General features: G+C 44.1%; 2 protein-coding genes across 2 annotated transcripts; both read left to right on the top strand.

Moving 5' to 3' along the window:
• Window positions 1-2,546: 2,546 nt before the first annotated feature.
• On the top strand, window positions 2,547-6,620 carry LOC149335806 (uncharacterized). Its single transcript, XM_089554016.1, has 2 exons — window positions 2,547-2,589; window positions 5,614-6,620. The coding sequence occupies exons 1-2, from the start codon at window positions 2,547-2,549 to the stop codon at window positions 6,618-6,620; spliced, it is 1,050 nt and encodes a 349-aa protein (XP_089410142.1).
• An 8,486-nt stretch (window positions 6,621-15,106) lies between these two features.
• On the top strand, window positions 15,107-16,654 carry LOC149335805 (uncharacterized). The gene is made up of 3 exons (XM_089554015.1): window positions 15,107-15,251; window positions 15,781-16,368; window positions 16,452-16,654. Exons 1-3 carry the CDS (start codon window positions 15,107-15,109, stop codon window positions 16,652-16,654), a joined length of 936 nt encoding a protein of 311 aa, XP_089410141.1.
• The last annotated feature ends 1,769 nt before the right edge of the window (window positions 16,655-18,423 follow it).

Here is an 18,423-nt window from a genome sequence, read left to right as displayed (position 1 = left end):
TTTACTGTGGTTTCTGAGAACCAGACAATGCAACTTGCGATGAACAACAGCCATAAAAGTATTTGGTTATAAGCACCTCAGCGACAAAAACAAAATTTCCATCCACACAGATACCCCTTTTGCCTGAAACAAGCTTCTTAGAATCATCCACGCGCACAGATTATGGCGTCGTGCCGGGAGCATTTCTGCGAGGGTAAAAGTTTCTTCAGCTGGTCTGTATTTCAAGCCTCCCATCGTGCGCCAAAATATGCACAATAGAGCTTCTTCAGTCGGTCAGCGTCTATCGTCGCACAGTAACATAAAATGTAAGCTGCCTACGATTCTGCGCAAGCTGATCTTTCATACGACCAGGACGAATCTTCATGCAAGCTTAAATCCTTCTTCATTCTTTCAGTCCCCTATATCTTTCGCCTCTACTCCTTTCAATGTGCCGGTGATGATGAAATATGTCACTTCATAGTATGTTGCTATCCAGCTTTTTTTGATGCCACTTTTTTTGTCGCATTGATTTCACCATTTTTTTTTTGTTTCCAGGTAATTCCCAGCCCGAGATATTCCACGTGGTTGTACGCACACTGTTCCAGAGCAGTTCCATTCCGTGCCTTGCAGCGGATCAGGTAGGCCAGCTCGTCTCTGCAGAAGTTCATATCTAATCACCTGCTCGTATTTCTGAGTGGGTATGCCTCAGTATGACGGGAGTTTTCAGTCTATGATCACATTTAAGTAATTCTTCCAGGGGTGTCATTGTAAATCTGAGAATGCGGACTCTGTGAATAGAAAGGAAATAACGGCAGCACTTCGCCTCTCCACGGTTAACCATATTTCTGCGAGACATGACTGCAGATTATCGTGTCTTTGCTATTGGCACCTGAAGGAATGATGACTGATCCTTGGAGGCACTATATTTCCAACCCCATTGTTATCTCCAAAGATAACCACAGACAAGGTATAGTCGTTGCAAGACAATAATGCGGCTGAGAGCATCGTAGGGAGCTTAATGTGGCGAAACACTCCAAAGAAAATTAACTTGTTTCCCCTGTACTTATTAACAATACATCCTACTGGTATCAATGCCTGCAACTTAAACATGGGGTGAAAGAACACTATCGCGGAAGCGTATTAATCAATGGAATTTTTGTCCATTTTCTTATTAAAGTATAATATTTTTTTGGCGTGTTAATAAATAAATAAATAGAAAGTTTTGGGCACGATCCCACAAAAATGCATAGTATGTAATAAAATACAAAAAAAAGAGTGGCAGTTGTCGGAATGGAATCCAGTTAATACATCTGATTCCAGATCAAGAGGAAGTAACCGTCTTGTTTGGGACATGGTCCGAAACGTCGCCGGCAATCTTATGAAGCACACTCGAGACGAGCTGTTATAAGCTCCTGCTAGTTATTTTTATCACGCGTTGTATAATCCTTGATTCCTTTATGAAAAATTCCTTTAATTCCCGAGATAAGCTCACTGCGAAGTATATACAGCGAGAGATGAATTTTATTAGATGTCTATTTATTAAGACACCTGAACAGGAGTTCCTTGCGGGGGTTCCTTGCAGTGGGCAGTATCTCACCTGCCCAAAGTAGATCTCTGTGTGAAAACGACCACTGTAAAAAATCCGTCAGGAAAAATCTGGCTCAAAACAAATGCTGAAGCTTATCAGCTCTTTCAAGGAGAACCGTAATGGCGGACACAGACTCGATCAGCTCCAGTGTAGCGGTTGGGAATCCTGCATGGGAGTGCTTAACTTTTTCTCTCTTATCTCTGTTGCTATATCCATCATAAGCCTCGTTTTCGTTCTCTGAAAATAGTTCTATGCTGCGATTCACCACCAGCACAACCTTGGGAGATTGGATAATGTGCAGGCTACACGTGAGACTGATTGCGTTTGCATCGGTTGGGTGCGTTCCCAGCTGGCGCACTCGTGGCAAGAGAGCTGCTTTCAAAGAGGCGTCACTATCTCGGTGTTTCTAAATGCACGCTTCTATTTTCCCTACAAAGACGAGGGCTTTCCCTTTACACAAGGACGCTCTTGCTTTGCAGCCCATCCACACACGATCAAAGTAGAACGACAGCTTCTCTGCTACGGTTGCGGTTGTCCCATGATTGTCCTTTAAGAGAAGAGAAGGTTGTTTTCATGAAATCGGCTTGGTTTGTCTTTTCGTGACTAAGTACTACCGGGCTAACAAAACTCCAGACACGAAATATGTGATTCTATTTCAGCTATCCGGTATAAGCAGGACTCGGAACCGTAAGCTGAGACAAACACGGGAGCACGACCAGGTGCTTGCACGCTGTCTCGCACGCAACGCGAGAAAATGTTTTTCGGCCACTCGTGTGCCCAGTAAACATTTCGGGCCAAGTGTACTTCGCAAAAATTCTCTTTTTCGAAATATTCCATTTTCATTCTCTGCAGGTGTTCACGGGGCGTAAGCTGAAGACAAAAGGTCATCGCGGATTTTCACCATACGCACGGGCGGTGTACTTAACCAGCTGCCATCGGACCGGAACAGCTGCCCACATAGGTTCTAACAGGAAGTGTCATGGACTTTCAGTCGGAATATGACCTCGACGAAGTGACAAATGGTGAGGAGGAGTGGCGAGGGGAGGTCACGTTCACCGTTTGCAGCCTGGAGAATGCTCACACTCAAACAAAGGTTCACTGGACATCACTTTTTAGTGTAGAGACAAGATTCGAAGATATTAAAAATCATTTACAATTCTGCAAAACAGGCGACGCACACAGTGCAGTACTCGAGAAAGCCTAGAGCAGAAAGAGATATTACAACAGTACACCAGTAAATCCGTGAAGCGGAGAAACAAGCATTAGTAGCCGTGTTCTGCGAAATTCTGACCACCGAAGGATCGCGGAAGACTAGCGCATTTTATCTCGCTCGTTCGAGGCTGGCGGACAGAGCTGTGGCCGCAGAAGTTGAACGGTAGCGCTTTCTTGTAAGCAACCGAACTACGTGTATGCGGAGTTCATACGTGAATGCGGAGTTTTTTTAGTAGCTTAATTTTTAGCAGTATTTAGTAGCATATTGACAGAAACATCGAGCTTAGAAAATTTTTCTAATAACATTTCCGAATGTTGCACCGTCTTTCTTTTCATTTCTCAGGTGTCTATAGTGGTTTCCTTGCCACACTCAACATTCTCCGCCGCGGATACTGATCTCTGATGTTGCACAAAATATTAGCTTTGAATTCCGCACTGTTGGATGTGCTTTTGTGCGGTGCCTTCAATGCTTTATATAAGACTCTCAAGAATATTTATAACCTCACGGGAAATCGCGGTCATGGATATTATATCTTCTCTAGCATATCATAATTTAGCGAAAACTAATTAGAGATCGGGCATGTACTTCCACACAGTTAAGTTCAACCAGCCGCACCACTCGCACTTCCGTCATTCATTGGGACACATGTTCAAGAAGGTGAGGCCTGCAATTGTGGACAAAACGAAAACTTGAGAGCCCTTTTTTCTCAGTATGATGTTGTGCAAATCCTTTAACTGCAACTGACCTGTTTACGCAGAAAACACAGGCCATTCACTGGTTAACACCAAAATGAACTAGACATACGTTTTAGAACTCAGACAAATCACTCGTATTCTTTGTGTACGCTTTCTTCTTTAATTCTCTATGCATTATTCGTGATAATTAGCATAATTTTTATAACCAGTCGACACTGTATTTTCTGGCTTTTACTCATATCGTGAGTGTGCACATTTCCTTTCATGGGAAAGAAGACCTTGACACTTAATTTTTTTTTTTCATTTCTGTGCTCGTATATTCGTCGCATTTCATACCAATTTCAGACGTCACTTAGTTTTGTGTGAAGTACTTAAACATGTTGATCTGCTCAGGTACAATACTAATTTGGAAAGTGGCAATCTGAATTATGGAGTGTTTAATTAGAATTAAGTGCAAGTGCCTTCCTTATAATTGCGCCACCGCGGTTGCATGGTAGTTACGGTGCTCGGCAGCGGCTTCGATCACGGCGGTGTTGGTCGCATTTCGATGGACGAGGAATGCTACAGACCGTAGGGCTGCGTGATGTCAGTGCACGTTAATAAGCCCCACTTGATCGAACTTATCCATAGCCCTTCACTACGGTGTTCCCCATAACTTGAGTCACACTGGGACATAAACCTCATCAAGCAAAACGCAACTGATGTGCTTCGAAACATTTCAACCAGTGTATGGTCTAAATTCAAAGAGTGGCCAGAAAATAAGGTTAGGGCGTTGTAATAATAATCATCAGCACGACCACGCCCACTACAGGGCAAAGGCCTCTCCCATGTCTCCCCATTAACCATGTCCTCTGTAAACTGCACAACCGTATCCCCGCAAATTTCTTGATCTCATCCCCGAACTAACTTTCTGCCGCCCCCTGCCACGCTTGCCTTCTCTTCGAATCTACTTCGTTACACTTAAGGACCAGCGGTTATATTGCCGTCGCATTACATGCCCAGCCAAAGCCCATTTCTTCCTCTTGATTTCGACTAGGATGTCATTAACCCACGTTTATTCTCTCACCCAATCCTGCCGTTTCCGATCTCTTAACGTTACACCTATCATTTTTCTGTTCATAGCCAGCTGCATATATGCTCATCACTGGATAACGCAGTGATGGGCATATATAAAGCCTGAAGCTGCACAGAGTCATCACCGCGATATGGTGGTTGCTTTACGCACAACCGGGTTTAAAAAGCTTTAAAAGCGCGCGCGCAATTAAAACAACTTGCTTTCCGCCGTAAACTTGCCTGTCTTTCACTTTTTCATAAACTTTATCGTCACCAATTCCTGTGTCAAGATTTCTTTCAGGAACCTGCCGCCAACTTTCCACGCCTCGATCATTCTTTTAAATTAAAGCGCACGCCATGGCGCACATCCCTTTTTGCAAAATCATTCAGGCCACGCACGATCATCGAATGCAACCGCTTACCAACCAATATCGTTACCGAATTTAACACATTTAAATTTCAAGAAGTGATATCCGCTTTGAGTACAATCTACCGACATCGACAGTTTTAGTAGTGCCAACCTTTGCCATCATATATGTTATGAAGCGCACGTTACTCTATGTATTTAGATATAGTAAGTCACCTGTTCTTGCTATTGCACCCGGTATATTTCTTGTTCGCATATGATATTTATTTGCATGACTGCGTATAATAATTTGTTTTATTGTGGATTTTTTTCAGGTCACATTGTAAGTGTCCTTTCTAATCCCTACCCCCCCTTACGTAGTACACTCGAAAGATATCCTTTAAGGGTATTTTCAATAAGTGAATAAATAAATAAAAATCAGTCCACTTCCGTGTGCTATCGAGGTACATTTTCAAGCCAGGCAATAGAAATTTAATCGACGACTATTGGCACACTGTGGCTTAAGAGTCACAGTCCTCGCTTGAAAGTTCTTCTGATAGTTTGATTAATCGCCGACTTGGTGTATTTTCTCAGTATGTACGTGTACCGTATGTTAGTCGGCATAAGTTTGTTTTAGTGCAGTGGGCCATAGGTTATGGCGTTCATGAACCACTGCACGAGCCGGTACGAAAATATCCGATTTTCCCTAACATACGCTGGTTAAACACTTCAATTTCAGAGGCAGTATCCAGTCCCGAGCACCTTCCTATCAATTCTGCTCTACCATCCACGTCGACCTCTGAGCTCGGAAATGTGGCCAATACAGATTGGGAGGACTTTAGGCCATCGCGGGCTACGAGTGAAGAAAATTCTGTTCGGTATCAGAACCTCGAGATAACAGAAGAGGAGTTGAGGTACATCTTCTTCCCCTACACTTCTACGACTTTTCTCCACGCTGTGAGACCCATCGAATTGCACACGGCTGAGAAAAAAATTAAATATCCCCTGTGCCCAGCGGTGTTTGAGCCGCCCTGCAAACCTGAAATGCATATGGCCTCCTCTCACACTGAGGAAAAACCACACGAGAGCGACCAGTGCCGTTTTTCAGCTGCCTCACCTAGCCAGCTTCTTCGACGCAAGCGTACGCACACAGGTCAAAAACCACACGAGTGCGACCAGTGCGGTTTTTCAGCTGCCACACCTAGCAAGCTACTTCGACACAAGCGTACGCACACAGGTGAAAAACCACACAAGTGCGACCAGTGCCGTTTTTCATCTGCCTCACCTAGCAAGCTACTTCGACACAAGCGTACGCACACAGGCGAAAAACCCTACAAGTGCGACAGGTGCCCTTATGCAGCGGCTTTAAAGGCAACGCTGGCTCAGCACAAGCGTATGCACACGGATGAAAAACCCTACAAGTGCGACAGGTGCCCTTATGCAGCGGCTTTAAAGGAAACACTGGCTCGGCACAAGCGTACGCACACAGGTGAAAAACCCTACAAGTGCGACAGGTGCCCTTATGCAGCGGCTTTAAAGGAAACGCTGGCTCAGCACAAGCGTACGCACACAGGAGAAAAACCGTACAGATGTGAAGTGTGCCCTTATTGGGCGAATCAGAAATGGCACTTAGACCGTCACATTCGTACACATATCAGTGCAGGGGTCTTTAACTGTACTCTATGTTCATTCGTGGGTTTAAGCACTGAGAGCCTCAAGGAGCACATGTCCGGACACGGGGATTGAATTCTTCATTAATATGCGTAGGTGATGACGATGCTTAATAGTGGCACATGCCTCACCGCAGAAATAACTATCCACTTTTTGCGGACAAGCGTGAGGTAACTGTTTAATGTCCGGCTGACATACACTACTTTTGTGCAATATTTTGTGCAGGCGTTTGCTGCTGCAGCTGCATGTTCTTATTAATTCGCATTATTTTAGCAGTAGACACAGCGCATCTGGTGCTTCGATTCTTACGTGGACAGCCAGATGGTGCACCTTCTGTGTAATGTCAATACCAATAAAGTGGAGAGTGCGAATTTAATGACGTTCAGCGTAAGCTCTTTCTTCCTTCAAAGTGCAACTTGTCGAAAAAACGTGAAAGTTGATCACAGGTACAAAAAAAAAACGTATTTTATAGACGATGTTTTATAAATCGAAGTTAAATGGTAAATCCGTCGTTTCCTCTCAACTTTTCCCCTTAAAATTCCGGCAGCATTTTCAGGCCGCGCTCTATGGATTTACAACAGTTTTGTTCATTTAGAATTAAACATTTTTTCTCTTTTATTCCGATCTCAGGAACGTCTTAGCAACTTCCATGAATCTTTGATGGAATGCGGATGTCAGTCATCATCATCAGCCTGACTAAGCCCACTGCAGGACAAAGGCCTCTTCTATGTCTCTCCAATTAACCCTGTCCTTCGCCAGTTGCGGCCACTGTATTCCCGCAAATTTCTAATCTCATCCGCCCTGCTAACTTTTTGCTACCCCCTGCTACGCTTGGCTTCTCTTGGAATCCAATCCGTTGCCCTTAAGGACTAGCGGCTATCTTAGCTTAACTGTCTATCCATTATATCATCGCTTAGAGCATGCGGTTAGCTAACGAAGTTTTTGAACAAATCATCAAACTTTTCGTGCACTTCATGTTTCTCCAAATAAAATGTTTGTCAAGCCGCTACGCAGCAGAGATGCATCTGTCTCCCGTCGCCTAGCCTGGTTAGATTTTTAGATCAAATAAGACGAATAATTGGCAGCTACTTAATTACATGAATATCTGCTAACTATATAGCTGCAGGAAATATTTTTGTCTTGCCGGGCCAGCATCGCTTATCGCATGAGTTGGTTGTGCGGGGTCCCCTGACCTTCCCCAACTGTATAATACATGTGAAAACTTTTGTTCGAACACTTAAACCTTGAAAGTCATTGAAAGTCGCCATCTTTTTCCGTACCGTTGTATACGTGCATGCATATCATTCACGAGTGCATCGGGTGTACTAGGTGCCGAGGGAACTCTAATCAAGGGAAGGAAGGCAGAGAAAAAATGCTCAAGTACGCGGGGAATGAACACGAATGCCCGAAAATTCTCAAATGATGTCCGTTTTGTTCTAATCAAGGACTTCCGCATTGATAGGTATCACAGTGTGCGCATTCACGATTATGGTACGTATAATCCGCGGTCTCGCAGCCAATGCCTATGGTTGGAATTTGACTTCTGCTCATAAGACATCTCACCTGGCTACCTGGACAATCGAAACAAAGAATCGTGGTCTGCTCAGACCAACAAATCACCAATGCGAAGTACAAATGAAGGGCTGCACTACATAATTCAGCCCGGCTGATTTCTTTTACGGCATCACTAAAGGGAAAATTTTGACTGACATAAATTGCGAGTACACTGATCGCTTCACAAGCGAAGTAGTTCCGGCTTGTAAGACAAGCTTGAAGTATCGAAGCAAAAGAGGCGAAGAAATGTAAACTAGAAGAAAGAAGCAGGTTCTTGAAACGAATATGGATGACAGCAGATAGGCGACCAGGCAGTAAAATCTTTTCCTCCTCCCCTCACCTCCCATCCCCTTCATCCAAATGGAAGAGGGAGGAGTGGGTGAACCTCATCGAAAACTCTCCAGCGTCCGCTGTTATTCCTGTAGCCCAACCTCCTCATCCGACCTTTCCCCACTTAAGCTCCCATCCGCCTTGTTCTCGAGCCTTGATCTTCTCTTCAACTATTTGAATCTGTTTATCCTGCTGTCTGCTGTTATAGCGTCGGAGGAAGGATCAGGATTGGTTTCATAACGTAAGCTTGAATTATAAAAAAATTAATTGGACTGAACACCGATTTTCTTTAATTTATTTAAAAACCTGGCTCTCTACGGAGAAAGTTAACTACTGAGCTAGTTGGTTTTCAGCTTTATTATCGTGATTTCCACCGCAACCAGGACATATACAAGAAAAAGGACGACACGGGCGCTTATTGCAACTGTTTAATCATGTGAAAGCAGTCGACATATATAGCCTTTCCTGTCGCAGTGCACATGTACAAGACGCCAAGAAAACCACACCAGTTTGATCAGAGTAGGCGTCAAAGAAATTGCCCCTCATACTCATAAAGAATAACTGAAATGTCAGTGCCTCAGCTCGAACCCGCTTTTTTGACGTAGAAGGCTTTCGGAGTTTCACGAGCCGTCAGCTTTCTGCCTCTACCGAGAATCCTCACATCGCGGAATCATGGTCTACAATTGGTACAAGCCCTTCAGTGTTCAAGTCTCTCGCCCTCATTATATTCAAAATCTTTTGCACGTTCCCTAAGTCGGTCATTCACGCAACGTCCCCTCTGTCCAATACAGGATTTTCCGCAGGACAACTTAATTCCATAGACCATGTTAGTAGCGCACTTTACTAAACGCTGCCCATATGTCTTTTGACAGCCGACCTTTTTGCTATCGCAACTTATGCGACGGCTTAGTTGACCAAGCTTGCGGCGGGCTGAGGAAGCCACGGTACATTAAATCGGTTTGCCAATTTCTTCAGGCCGCGAGTTGTGAGCGTAAGGTACCACCACAGGCCTCTCATTTCCCGCCATTTCATTCCTGCATGCTCTAGCCTTCACCTTCTTCAGAGGCCCTTGTGCCACAGGTATCATGACCGACTCATAGAAGCCGGGCTTCAACAAGCCTGTCCAATTAATTACTAAAGCTAGCTTGCATCTCATGTACGCACGACTTCCGGAGCGAGCACTGCAAGCAGACGGTTGCGATGCCCCGTTTTACAACCTTCGAGTGGGCACAATTATGCTGCACGAGAGCCTACTGCTCACGAGATGAATAAGCCCAGCAAATGTGCCCATGTCAAAACTTAAAATATAAATCTAAAAACTGAAGCACGTGATTATCGGGTAGTTCAAAAGTAAAAGTTAGCCCTTTTCTAAGTTACTTAAAATCATCTAAAGCACTGTTTACGGTTGTCTCAGTGGACAGAGTCCGTTCCTTGTTTAAAACAATTAACAAGTCGTCCATGTAGCGAAACACTTTAAGGATCTTGTCATTAAAGCTTGTCATTATTAATATAAGGACCTTGTCATCATTAAACTTTGAGGCGCGCGGGTAAGCGGTGTCATTAGAGCCGGCATCGTCAAATGCCCTAGCTGACGTTTGGAGAAGCAAGCATTCTAAGAAGCCGGTCTAAAGAGGTACAAGTGCAGCTTCAATTTGCATACTATATCATCAGGATCATCGATCCGATGAGGCAATCCTTTAAATTTTAAGAAAAAGCACCCTCATAAAATCCAACACATCAGTGTGCTAGACTGCTCCTGTAGTGAGGCTCTGTATATCTGCTTTGGTTACAACACGGCCGCAACACGGGTCTCTTCCAGACAGGCGGTTTCAATACGTGCTGTTCCGTAATGCACTTAAGAAAACGTAAAATTAAAATAACAGAGATTATCAAGGATTCTTCGCTGCAATAAAAAATTTCATCCTTTTTGTTCTTGTTGATTTTTTTTCTTGGTTTGAAAGCAGGAAGTTAAGCTTCGAACATCTGCAAAACACTCTGCTTGGCAAATAACTGACTTTCCAAAGCGCATGGGCAGACTCAGAGGCAACCGTCTAAATCCTTCATATTGGTATGTATAGCGCAAAAGAAACGCAAGACGTACAGAATGAGGACACAGACAAGCGATGATTCGCAATTAATTTTTTATTACGAAAAATTACTCTCGTTCTACAACTCTGTCATGTGATACGACATTCAAGAGCACTCGCGCAGGTACATTGCAAGGGGAAAACCAATATCACCACACTAAACCTGGTAGAACAGGTCCCGCCCCCTCCCTTAAACTTAGACAAGATAAGGAATTATCAAGGAGTGAGACCTCTTTATCAACTAACTATCAGGCTGGCTTGCACACTGCGACTGGTTTTTCAGAAGAGGTAATCCTCCATCAGTTCTCTTGTTGTTTTATTTTTTTGCTTAAATAAAATCTTTGTTTTATCAACCAACACTGCCCTGTAACTTTCAATATGAACCGTTACCAACTTGTCCAACTGTCCATCCTTCTTCGACTAAATTCTGTAGTAACAAACGAAATGAATAAATCACAACTTTGAGTTTAATATTATGTAGTCAGCTTCTCACAGAGAAGGACTCGCACTCAGCTAATGATACCACCAGTAATATAATATTCATGACTTCAATAATGCATTAAAAAATCTCTGATACAGTGTGAGTATCTGCATTAGTAATCAATTTCGGTTGTTTATCTTATATCTCTGTCAGAAATACAATTATTAAGGGGATTGGGTACAGGTATTTAAGGCTCTCCGCCGGAAACTTGCCCGTCTTTCACTTTTTCATAAACTTTATCATCACCCATCGCTGCTTTGCAGATTTCTTTCAGGAATCTACTGCTCTACAAAACACTCGTCCGTTCAAAAATTGAGTACGCTGCTCCAGTGTGGGACCCATACACTAACTCTCTCATTGGGTTGCTTGAATCCATCCAAAATCGCTCTGCAAGGTTCATAATGTCAAATTACTCCCGCCATGCCAGTGTTTCAAAAGTGAAAAGAACGCTTAGTCTTCCGGATCTTGCCATACGGCGCCGCATTTCGCGCCTCTGCACATTTCACAAAATATATTACGGCAACGAAACCTTAAAGCAGTCCTTGTTTACTCCTCCAGTGTACATATCGTCCCTCAGAGATCATCAACTAAAGGTGCACATTCCACAGTGCAGGACTGTCCAATATCTAAATTCCTTCGTCCCCAGAACAGCCTCGGACTGGAATCACCTGCCCTCCACCGTCGTCGTCATCAATGATTCTCAGAAATTCAAGGATACTGTTAATGCTTATGAATTGTAACTGTTTATTTGTTTGTTTCTTTCTATTTTTTTTGCCTACTCCTCTCTGTAACGCCTGACCGGCCTTGAGAGTAATAAAATGAAATGAAATGAAATGAATCTGCCGCCTACTTTCCAGCCCGCCATAATCCTTTTAAAGTGAAGCGCATGCCATGCCGCACATCCCTTCTTGCAAAATCATTCATACCACGCACGATCATCGAGTGGAACCGCTTGCCATTAAATATCGTTACCGAATTTAAAACATTTAAATTTCAAGAACTGATCTCCACGTTGAATACCATCTAACGACATCGAGAGTTCTAATAGTGCCAACCTTCGCCATCCCATATGTTATGAAGCGCATGTTGCTCATGGTATTTAGATATAGCAATTCACCTGATGTTGTTATAGAATTGATTTGAATTGAAATAGCTTTTTTAGAGCGCAGCTCTTTGGCGTCCGTTCCTGGGTTTCGCGTCGTCGTCGTCGTCGGCCTCGTAACCAGCTCCGCCCCCAATGTCATGCTTTTCAATTGCTCGAAATGCTCGTGACGTCACAGTGCGCGAATTTCAAATGGGGCCAATTGTACTTTGGCTAGTAACCATGCAACCAATCAAAGGGATCGTATAGTGATGCTGCAACTAAGTTGGACTGAGTTTAGTTAATTGCTTAATTAATCAATTAGCCTAATTAATATAGAGGAGAATGAAGATGTCAGAAGAAAAGAAAAGAAAGAAAGACGCGCGCCGCAGCGACAACAGCGTCCGCAGAAGGAGACACTGCTGAAAAAAAAACATAAGTACGAAGCCGCGTTCCCACCACCACCACGCACTTCCCCACTCAGTAAGACGTTGCTCGTTTCATATACGTTGTGTCGAACATCCTAGACAGTTCCAACAATTGACAGGTTAATGACAGAACACGATGGATAGAAATGCAATAATGTAAATATGAAATAGCCTAATTAACCTTTCTAGTTAGACCGCATAAATCTATAAAACCGAGAACGAAATTGGTCGAGTTGGGGAATCGAACCAGGGTCTCCGGAGTGCGATACGAGCACGCTAGCCACTCCGTAATGCCAGCTGAATGGTTTGGAATGAACAAAGGCGCGTCTAGCTAATACGGCGTCTTCGTTCACTCCCATCTTCCCCCTTCCCCTTACGGCGAGGTGCAGGTGTCCACCCAGATTTGCGAGAGAGATACATTTCCTTTCCTCAAAAAATAAATTTACCGTCCAGCAAGGCGTACAGCCGAATTGGCGATGGCGTTCTGTGGACTCCCTGGCAGCGTTGCAAGACGCTGTCGCGTTCCACTCTTATAGGCGAAGCTTAACATGTTAACCACACATCAGTAACACACGCAGACAGCCAATGGACGCGTCATTCGCTGGCAGCACTTGATTCATCATTCACAACCACATTCTTAACGTACGCTCCCTTGCCGCACATGCCAAGGACGTATACACCACGATCACATTCTGCGCCATTCCCCTGTACTTTGCTTTGCTGAAACCTGGATGGATCCCGAAGAGCCTCTCGAAATCATAGATTTCCTATACTGCTGTGCTGCTCGCAGAGACCACAACAGAGCGGCGGGAGTCGCTATCTACTTGCGCACAGGTCTCTCTGCAATACCAGTCGAAATGTTTGGCACGTCACATGAACTTGGCGAACTGTGCGCCGCAAAGTTGCCCAACGGCTTGCTGGTAGTAGCTGCCTACTTCGCCCCTACCGCGCTCACGAAAGACGTCGTGCACTTCCTGCAACTCGCATTAACCGTCCATCGATCCACACCGATGTTAGTAGTGGGGGACTTTAATGTTGACATAAAGACAAACAGCAATTTCCTAACACTTATGCGGGAGAACATCCCGTTCCTCTCGCTCGTAACGCGTCCCACGGCTGTGACAACCTCGCGAGGCACTTGTATAGATCTCGTCTTTGAGAATCAAGCATTGGTGTACCAAGTCGAACATATATCAGTCTATTTCTCCGACCACAAAGCTTCATTCATGACTGTCAAGAACTGTTAGTGGAATCTTTGTTAAAGGAATACGTGTGAAAAATAAAAAAAAAACTCTGTGATAGCGCATACATGTGTTGCTCGATTTATTTGCCTCAATCTATCGAAAAGGTGAAACAGCTTTTTGCTGCGCTCAAATTTCGCATTAGGAAGTAACGTAATCGTCGGTAATTTTTTCCACTAAAATACAGATGAATCCCTGCGGGTGGCGTACGGCTAAAAGCTTGGAAGCCTGACGAGGCCTTAGCCCCCTCACATCAGTTACAGCCTGCAGCAGCAGACACACATTTTCTGAATTTGAGCATGTACGCGGTTGCAATGGCATACCATGTTCACGCTTTTCAATTACCACACAATGAATACGAGAAATACACAGTACAATGCAGCAATATAACTAAAGTGCAGTTCGAAAGTTTTAAGCAGGAATGACGGTACATATGCATCCATGTACGCATGAAAAGAAACTAAGCCATAACTTGCGTACGTTTCGTACAAACTGGCGTTGCGTGCAAACTTCAAGTTTCTAATAACACAATTAAGCAGAATTGAGTATTAGCGTATATTACAGTCTAACGAAGAGCAGTACGAAAGGGAAACAAAAGAACAAAATTAGGATAATAGTTGCAAATGCATGATAACCATGTAGACGAGGTTTACTATATTTGTAATGCGTTTATGATTCTAGAAATATATTCGAGGAGAATAGGAATGCTCAATAATATCGTTTGAAGGCTCTGAATGGTTAGCTGAAGTCAACATAAGATTAATGTATGTTAAGCACTCTAACTATTTGATAGTCCATAGCCTGTTTGCCATAGTTCGTTCTGAATTTTTGTACTTCTCTCTTAGCACCCGGTATATTTCTTTTTCGTATATGATATTTATTTGCATGACTGCGTATATTTTTTTTTTATTCTGGGCGTTTTTCATGTCATATTGTAAATTTTCTTTATATTGCCTACCCCCCTTTTGTAGTACGCTCGAAAGAGGGCTTTTAAAGGTATTTTCAATAAATGAGTAAATAAATAAAAAGGCTGGCCAGTTTCGACAGCTATCGAGGTACACTTTCAAGCCAGGTAACACAAATTGAATCAACGACTATTCACACACTGTGGCTTAAGAGTCAAAGTCCTCGCTTCAAAATTCTTCTGCTAGTTTGATTATTCGTCAATTTGGTGTATATTCTCAGTATATACGTGTACCTTATGTTAGTCGGCATAAGTTTGTTTTAGTGCAATGAGCCATAGGTTCTGGCGTTCTTGAACCACAGCACGAGTAGGTATGAAAATATCCGATTTTCCAAAACATACACTGGTTAAAAACTTTAATTTCAGAGGCAGTGTCCAGTCCCGAACACCTTCCTATGAATTCTGTTCTACCATCGACGTCGACCTCTGAGCTTGGAAATGTGGCCAATACAAATTGGGAGGACTTGGGGCCATCGCGGGCTACGAGTGAAGAAAATTATGTTCGGTGTCTGGAGGCTAAGGAAAAAGAGAGCCGTTCAGGTGCATCTTCTGCCCGTACACTTCTATGAATTTTCCCCGCGTTGTGAGACACATCGAATATGTTTTCACTGTAACTGCTATGTAAACGGTCTTCTTGGCCTTAGTCAAGCTGCGTGAGTAGCTTTTAGCCAAGGAGACCCTCCAGGCACTTTCTGGAAAAATAAACATTGAATTGAATTGAATTGCACGCGACTGAGAAAAAATTTAAATCCTCCCCGTGCCCTGCGGTGTTCGAGGCGTCCAACAAACTTAAAGGCATATGACCTCCTCCCACCCTGAGGAAAACCACACAAGTGCGACCAGCGCTGTTATTCAGCTGCCTCACCTAGCCAGCTGCTTCGACACAAGCGTACGCACACAGTTGAAAAACCCTACGAGTGCGACAGGTGCCCTTATGCGGCGACTACAAATGACAACTTGGTTCGGAAAAAGCGTACGCACACACACGAAAAACCTTACGAGCGCGGCAGGTGCCCTTATGCTACGACTGCAAATGACAACTTGGTTCGGAAAAAGCGTACGCACACAGGTGAAAAACCCTACAAGTGCGACAGGTGCTCCTATGCAGCGACTACAAATGACAACTTGGTTCGGAACAAGCGTACGCACACAGGTGAAAAACCCTACGAGTGCGACAGGTGCCCTTATGCAGCGACTACAAATGACAACTTGGTTCGGAACAAGCGTACGCACACAGGTGAAAACCCCTACGAGTGCGACGGGTGCCCTTATGCAGCGAGTACAAATGACAACTTGGTTCGGAACAAGCGTACGCACACAGGCGAAAAACCCTACGAGGGCGACAGGTGCCCTTATGCAGCGACTACAAATGACAACTTGGTTCGGAACAAGCGTACGCACACAGGTGAAAAACCCTACGAGTGCGACGCGTGCCCTTATGCAGCGATTACAAATGACAACTTGGTTCGGAACAAGCGTACGCACACAGGCGAAAAACCCTACGAGTGCGACGGGTGCCCTTATAAAGCGATTACAAATGACAACTTGGTTCGGAACAAGCGTACGCACACAGGCGAAAAACCCTACGAGTGCGACGGGTGCCCTTATGCAGCGACTACAAATGGCAACTTGGTTCGCAACAAGCGTACGCACACAGGTGAAAACCCTACGAGTGCGACGGGTGCCCTAATGCAGCGACTACAAATGACAACTTGATTCGGAACAAGCGTACGCACACAGGCGAAAAACCCTACAAATGTGAAGTGTGCCCATATTCGGCGAATCAGAAAGGGCACTTAGACCGTCACATTCGTACGCATATCAGTGCACGGGTCTTTAACTGCACCCTACGTACATTCGTGGGTTTTAACTGCACCCTACGTACATTCGTGGGTTCAAGCACTGACAGCCTCAAACAGCACATTTCCGGACATGGGGAATAAATTGTTAATAAATACGCGCATGTGACAACTCTGCTTAATATTTTCACATGTTTCTACACAGAAACAATTATCCACTTTTTGAGGAGAAGTGCGAGCTATTATGTCTAAAGTGTGGCGGACATCCGGTATTTTTGTACAGAATTTTTGTACAGAATTTTTGTACAGGATTTTATACATACGTTGGCAGCTTGGAGTCGTTAACATTCGCCGCTTACTGTTGCATGTTCTTATTAATTCGCATTATTTTAGTAGCAGACACAGCGCATCAGGTGCTTAGGTTTTTACGTGGACAGTCAGATGGTGTGCCTTGTTGGTGAAGTTGATACCAGCAAAGTAGAGACTGCGGATACCACGGTCATGCAGCGTAACCTCTTTCTTGCTTCAAAGTGGCGCTTGTCGAAAAAAACATGAAAGTTGACCACAGCTAATAAACACCCTCGGTGACACGCCGAACCATTTGTTTGGAGACGGCCTATTAGTCTTATTTAAATGACAAATTCGTTGCCATACTTATTCTTGCCGCGTTAAAATTGCCACAACATTCTAGACCTGCGCTACATGGATTTACAACAGGGCTTCTCAGCTACAGTTAAACATTTTGCCTATTCCATTCCAATCTCAGGCACATGTTAGCAACTTCCTTGAATCATTGATTGAATGTGGATTTCAACCGTTAACCTTCGAGCAATTTCCACGGTCTAGCCAGTATATCATCGGGTAGCGCATGCGGTAAGCCAACGAAGTTCGAGGTCAAATCAACAAACATTTCGGACACCTCATGTTGAGCCGAATAAAACGTTTCGCAAGCCGCTACGCAGTCGACGTGCATCTTTCAGCCGCCGCCGATCCTGCTTTGATTTTCCATCAAATAAGCCCAATAAATGGCAACTCTTTAATTCGACCAAGAAATACTAACTATATCGCAGCGCTAAATATTTTTCTTGCCAGACCGGCGTTATTTATCCAAAACTCTTCATAGAATGCCGAAAACTTGAAGATCGTTGAGTACTGCCACCTTTTTCTACACTGCAGCATGCGTACATGCCTATCATTCACGAATGCGTCAGGTGCGCTGCGTGCTGAGGCGACTCTAATCTAGAAAAGGAAGGGAGAGAAAAAAATACTGGACAAGTACGCGGGAAGCAAATACGAACTCCTGAAAATTGTCAACCGATGTCCTATTTTTTGTAATAAGATATCGCAGAAATATATAGGTATCGCAAATTGTGCATTCAAAATCATGGCACGTCTATTCCGCGGGCTCGCAGCCAATGCCTTTGTTTGGAACCTAACTTCTGCACACACTTTGCACCTGGCTACATGGACAAACAAAACAAAGAATTGTGGTCTGGTCAGAGCAACAAATGAAACGCTGCTGTGCAGTGCACAGACTGCGGAGCACATGAATAAGCATGTACAGTCTGTGTCAAAAGTATACAGTCCAAAGTGTCTGCTTCTGACCTCTTTAGCGCGGCTCCTCCTTCATACTGAGGGAACCTAATCTCATGAAGGCAGGAGGAATTTAAGTCCTGAACGATATAAAGCTTAAGACTATCCAATGTGCGAATGTCGCCACACGGCTTGGAATCAAACCGTTTGCGCTGTATATTTTTGACAAAGACTGTACATGCTTATTTCTGTGGTTTAAACAGTGGCAGCCTTAACTAGCCCATGTTGAAACAGGGGTGCGTGAAACGCGCATTGACTATGCAGCTACTGACGGGTGTGACGTGCCTCATCATTTAAATGAGCGTACTAGATTAGCTGAA

Source organism: Amblyomma mixtum, chromosome 7 (assembly GCF_055824585.1).
Source record: "Amblyomma mixtum isolate Tamu chromosome 7, ASM5582458v1, whole genome shotgun sequence".
Classification (NCBI taxonomy): Eukaryota; Metazoa; Arthropoda; class Arachnida; order Ixodida; family Ixodidae; genus Amblyomma; species Amblyomma mixtum.
This window is presented reverse-complemented; position numbering and strand designations above follow the sequence as displayed.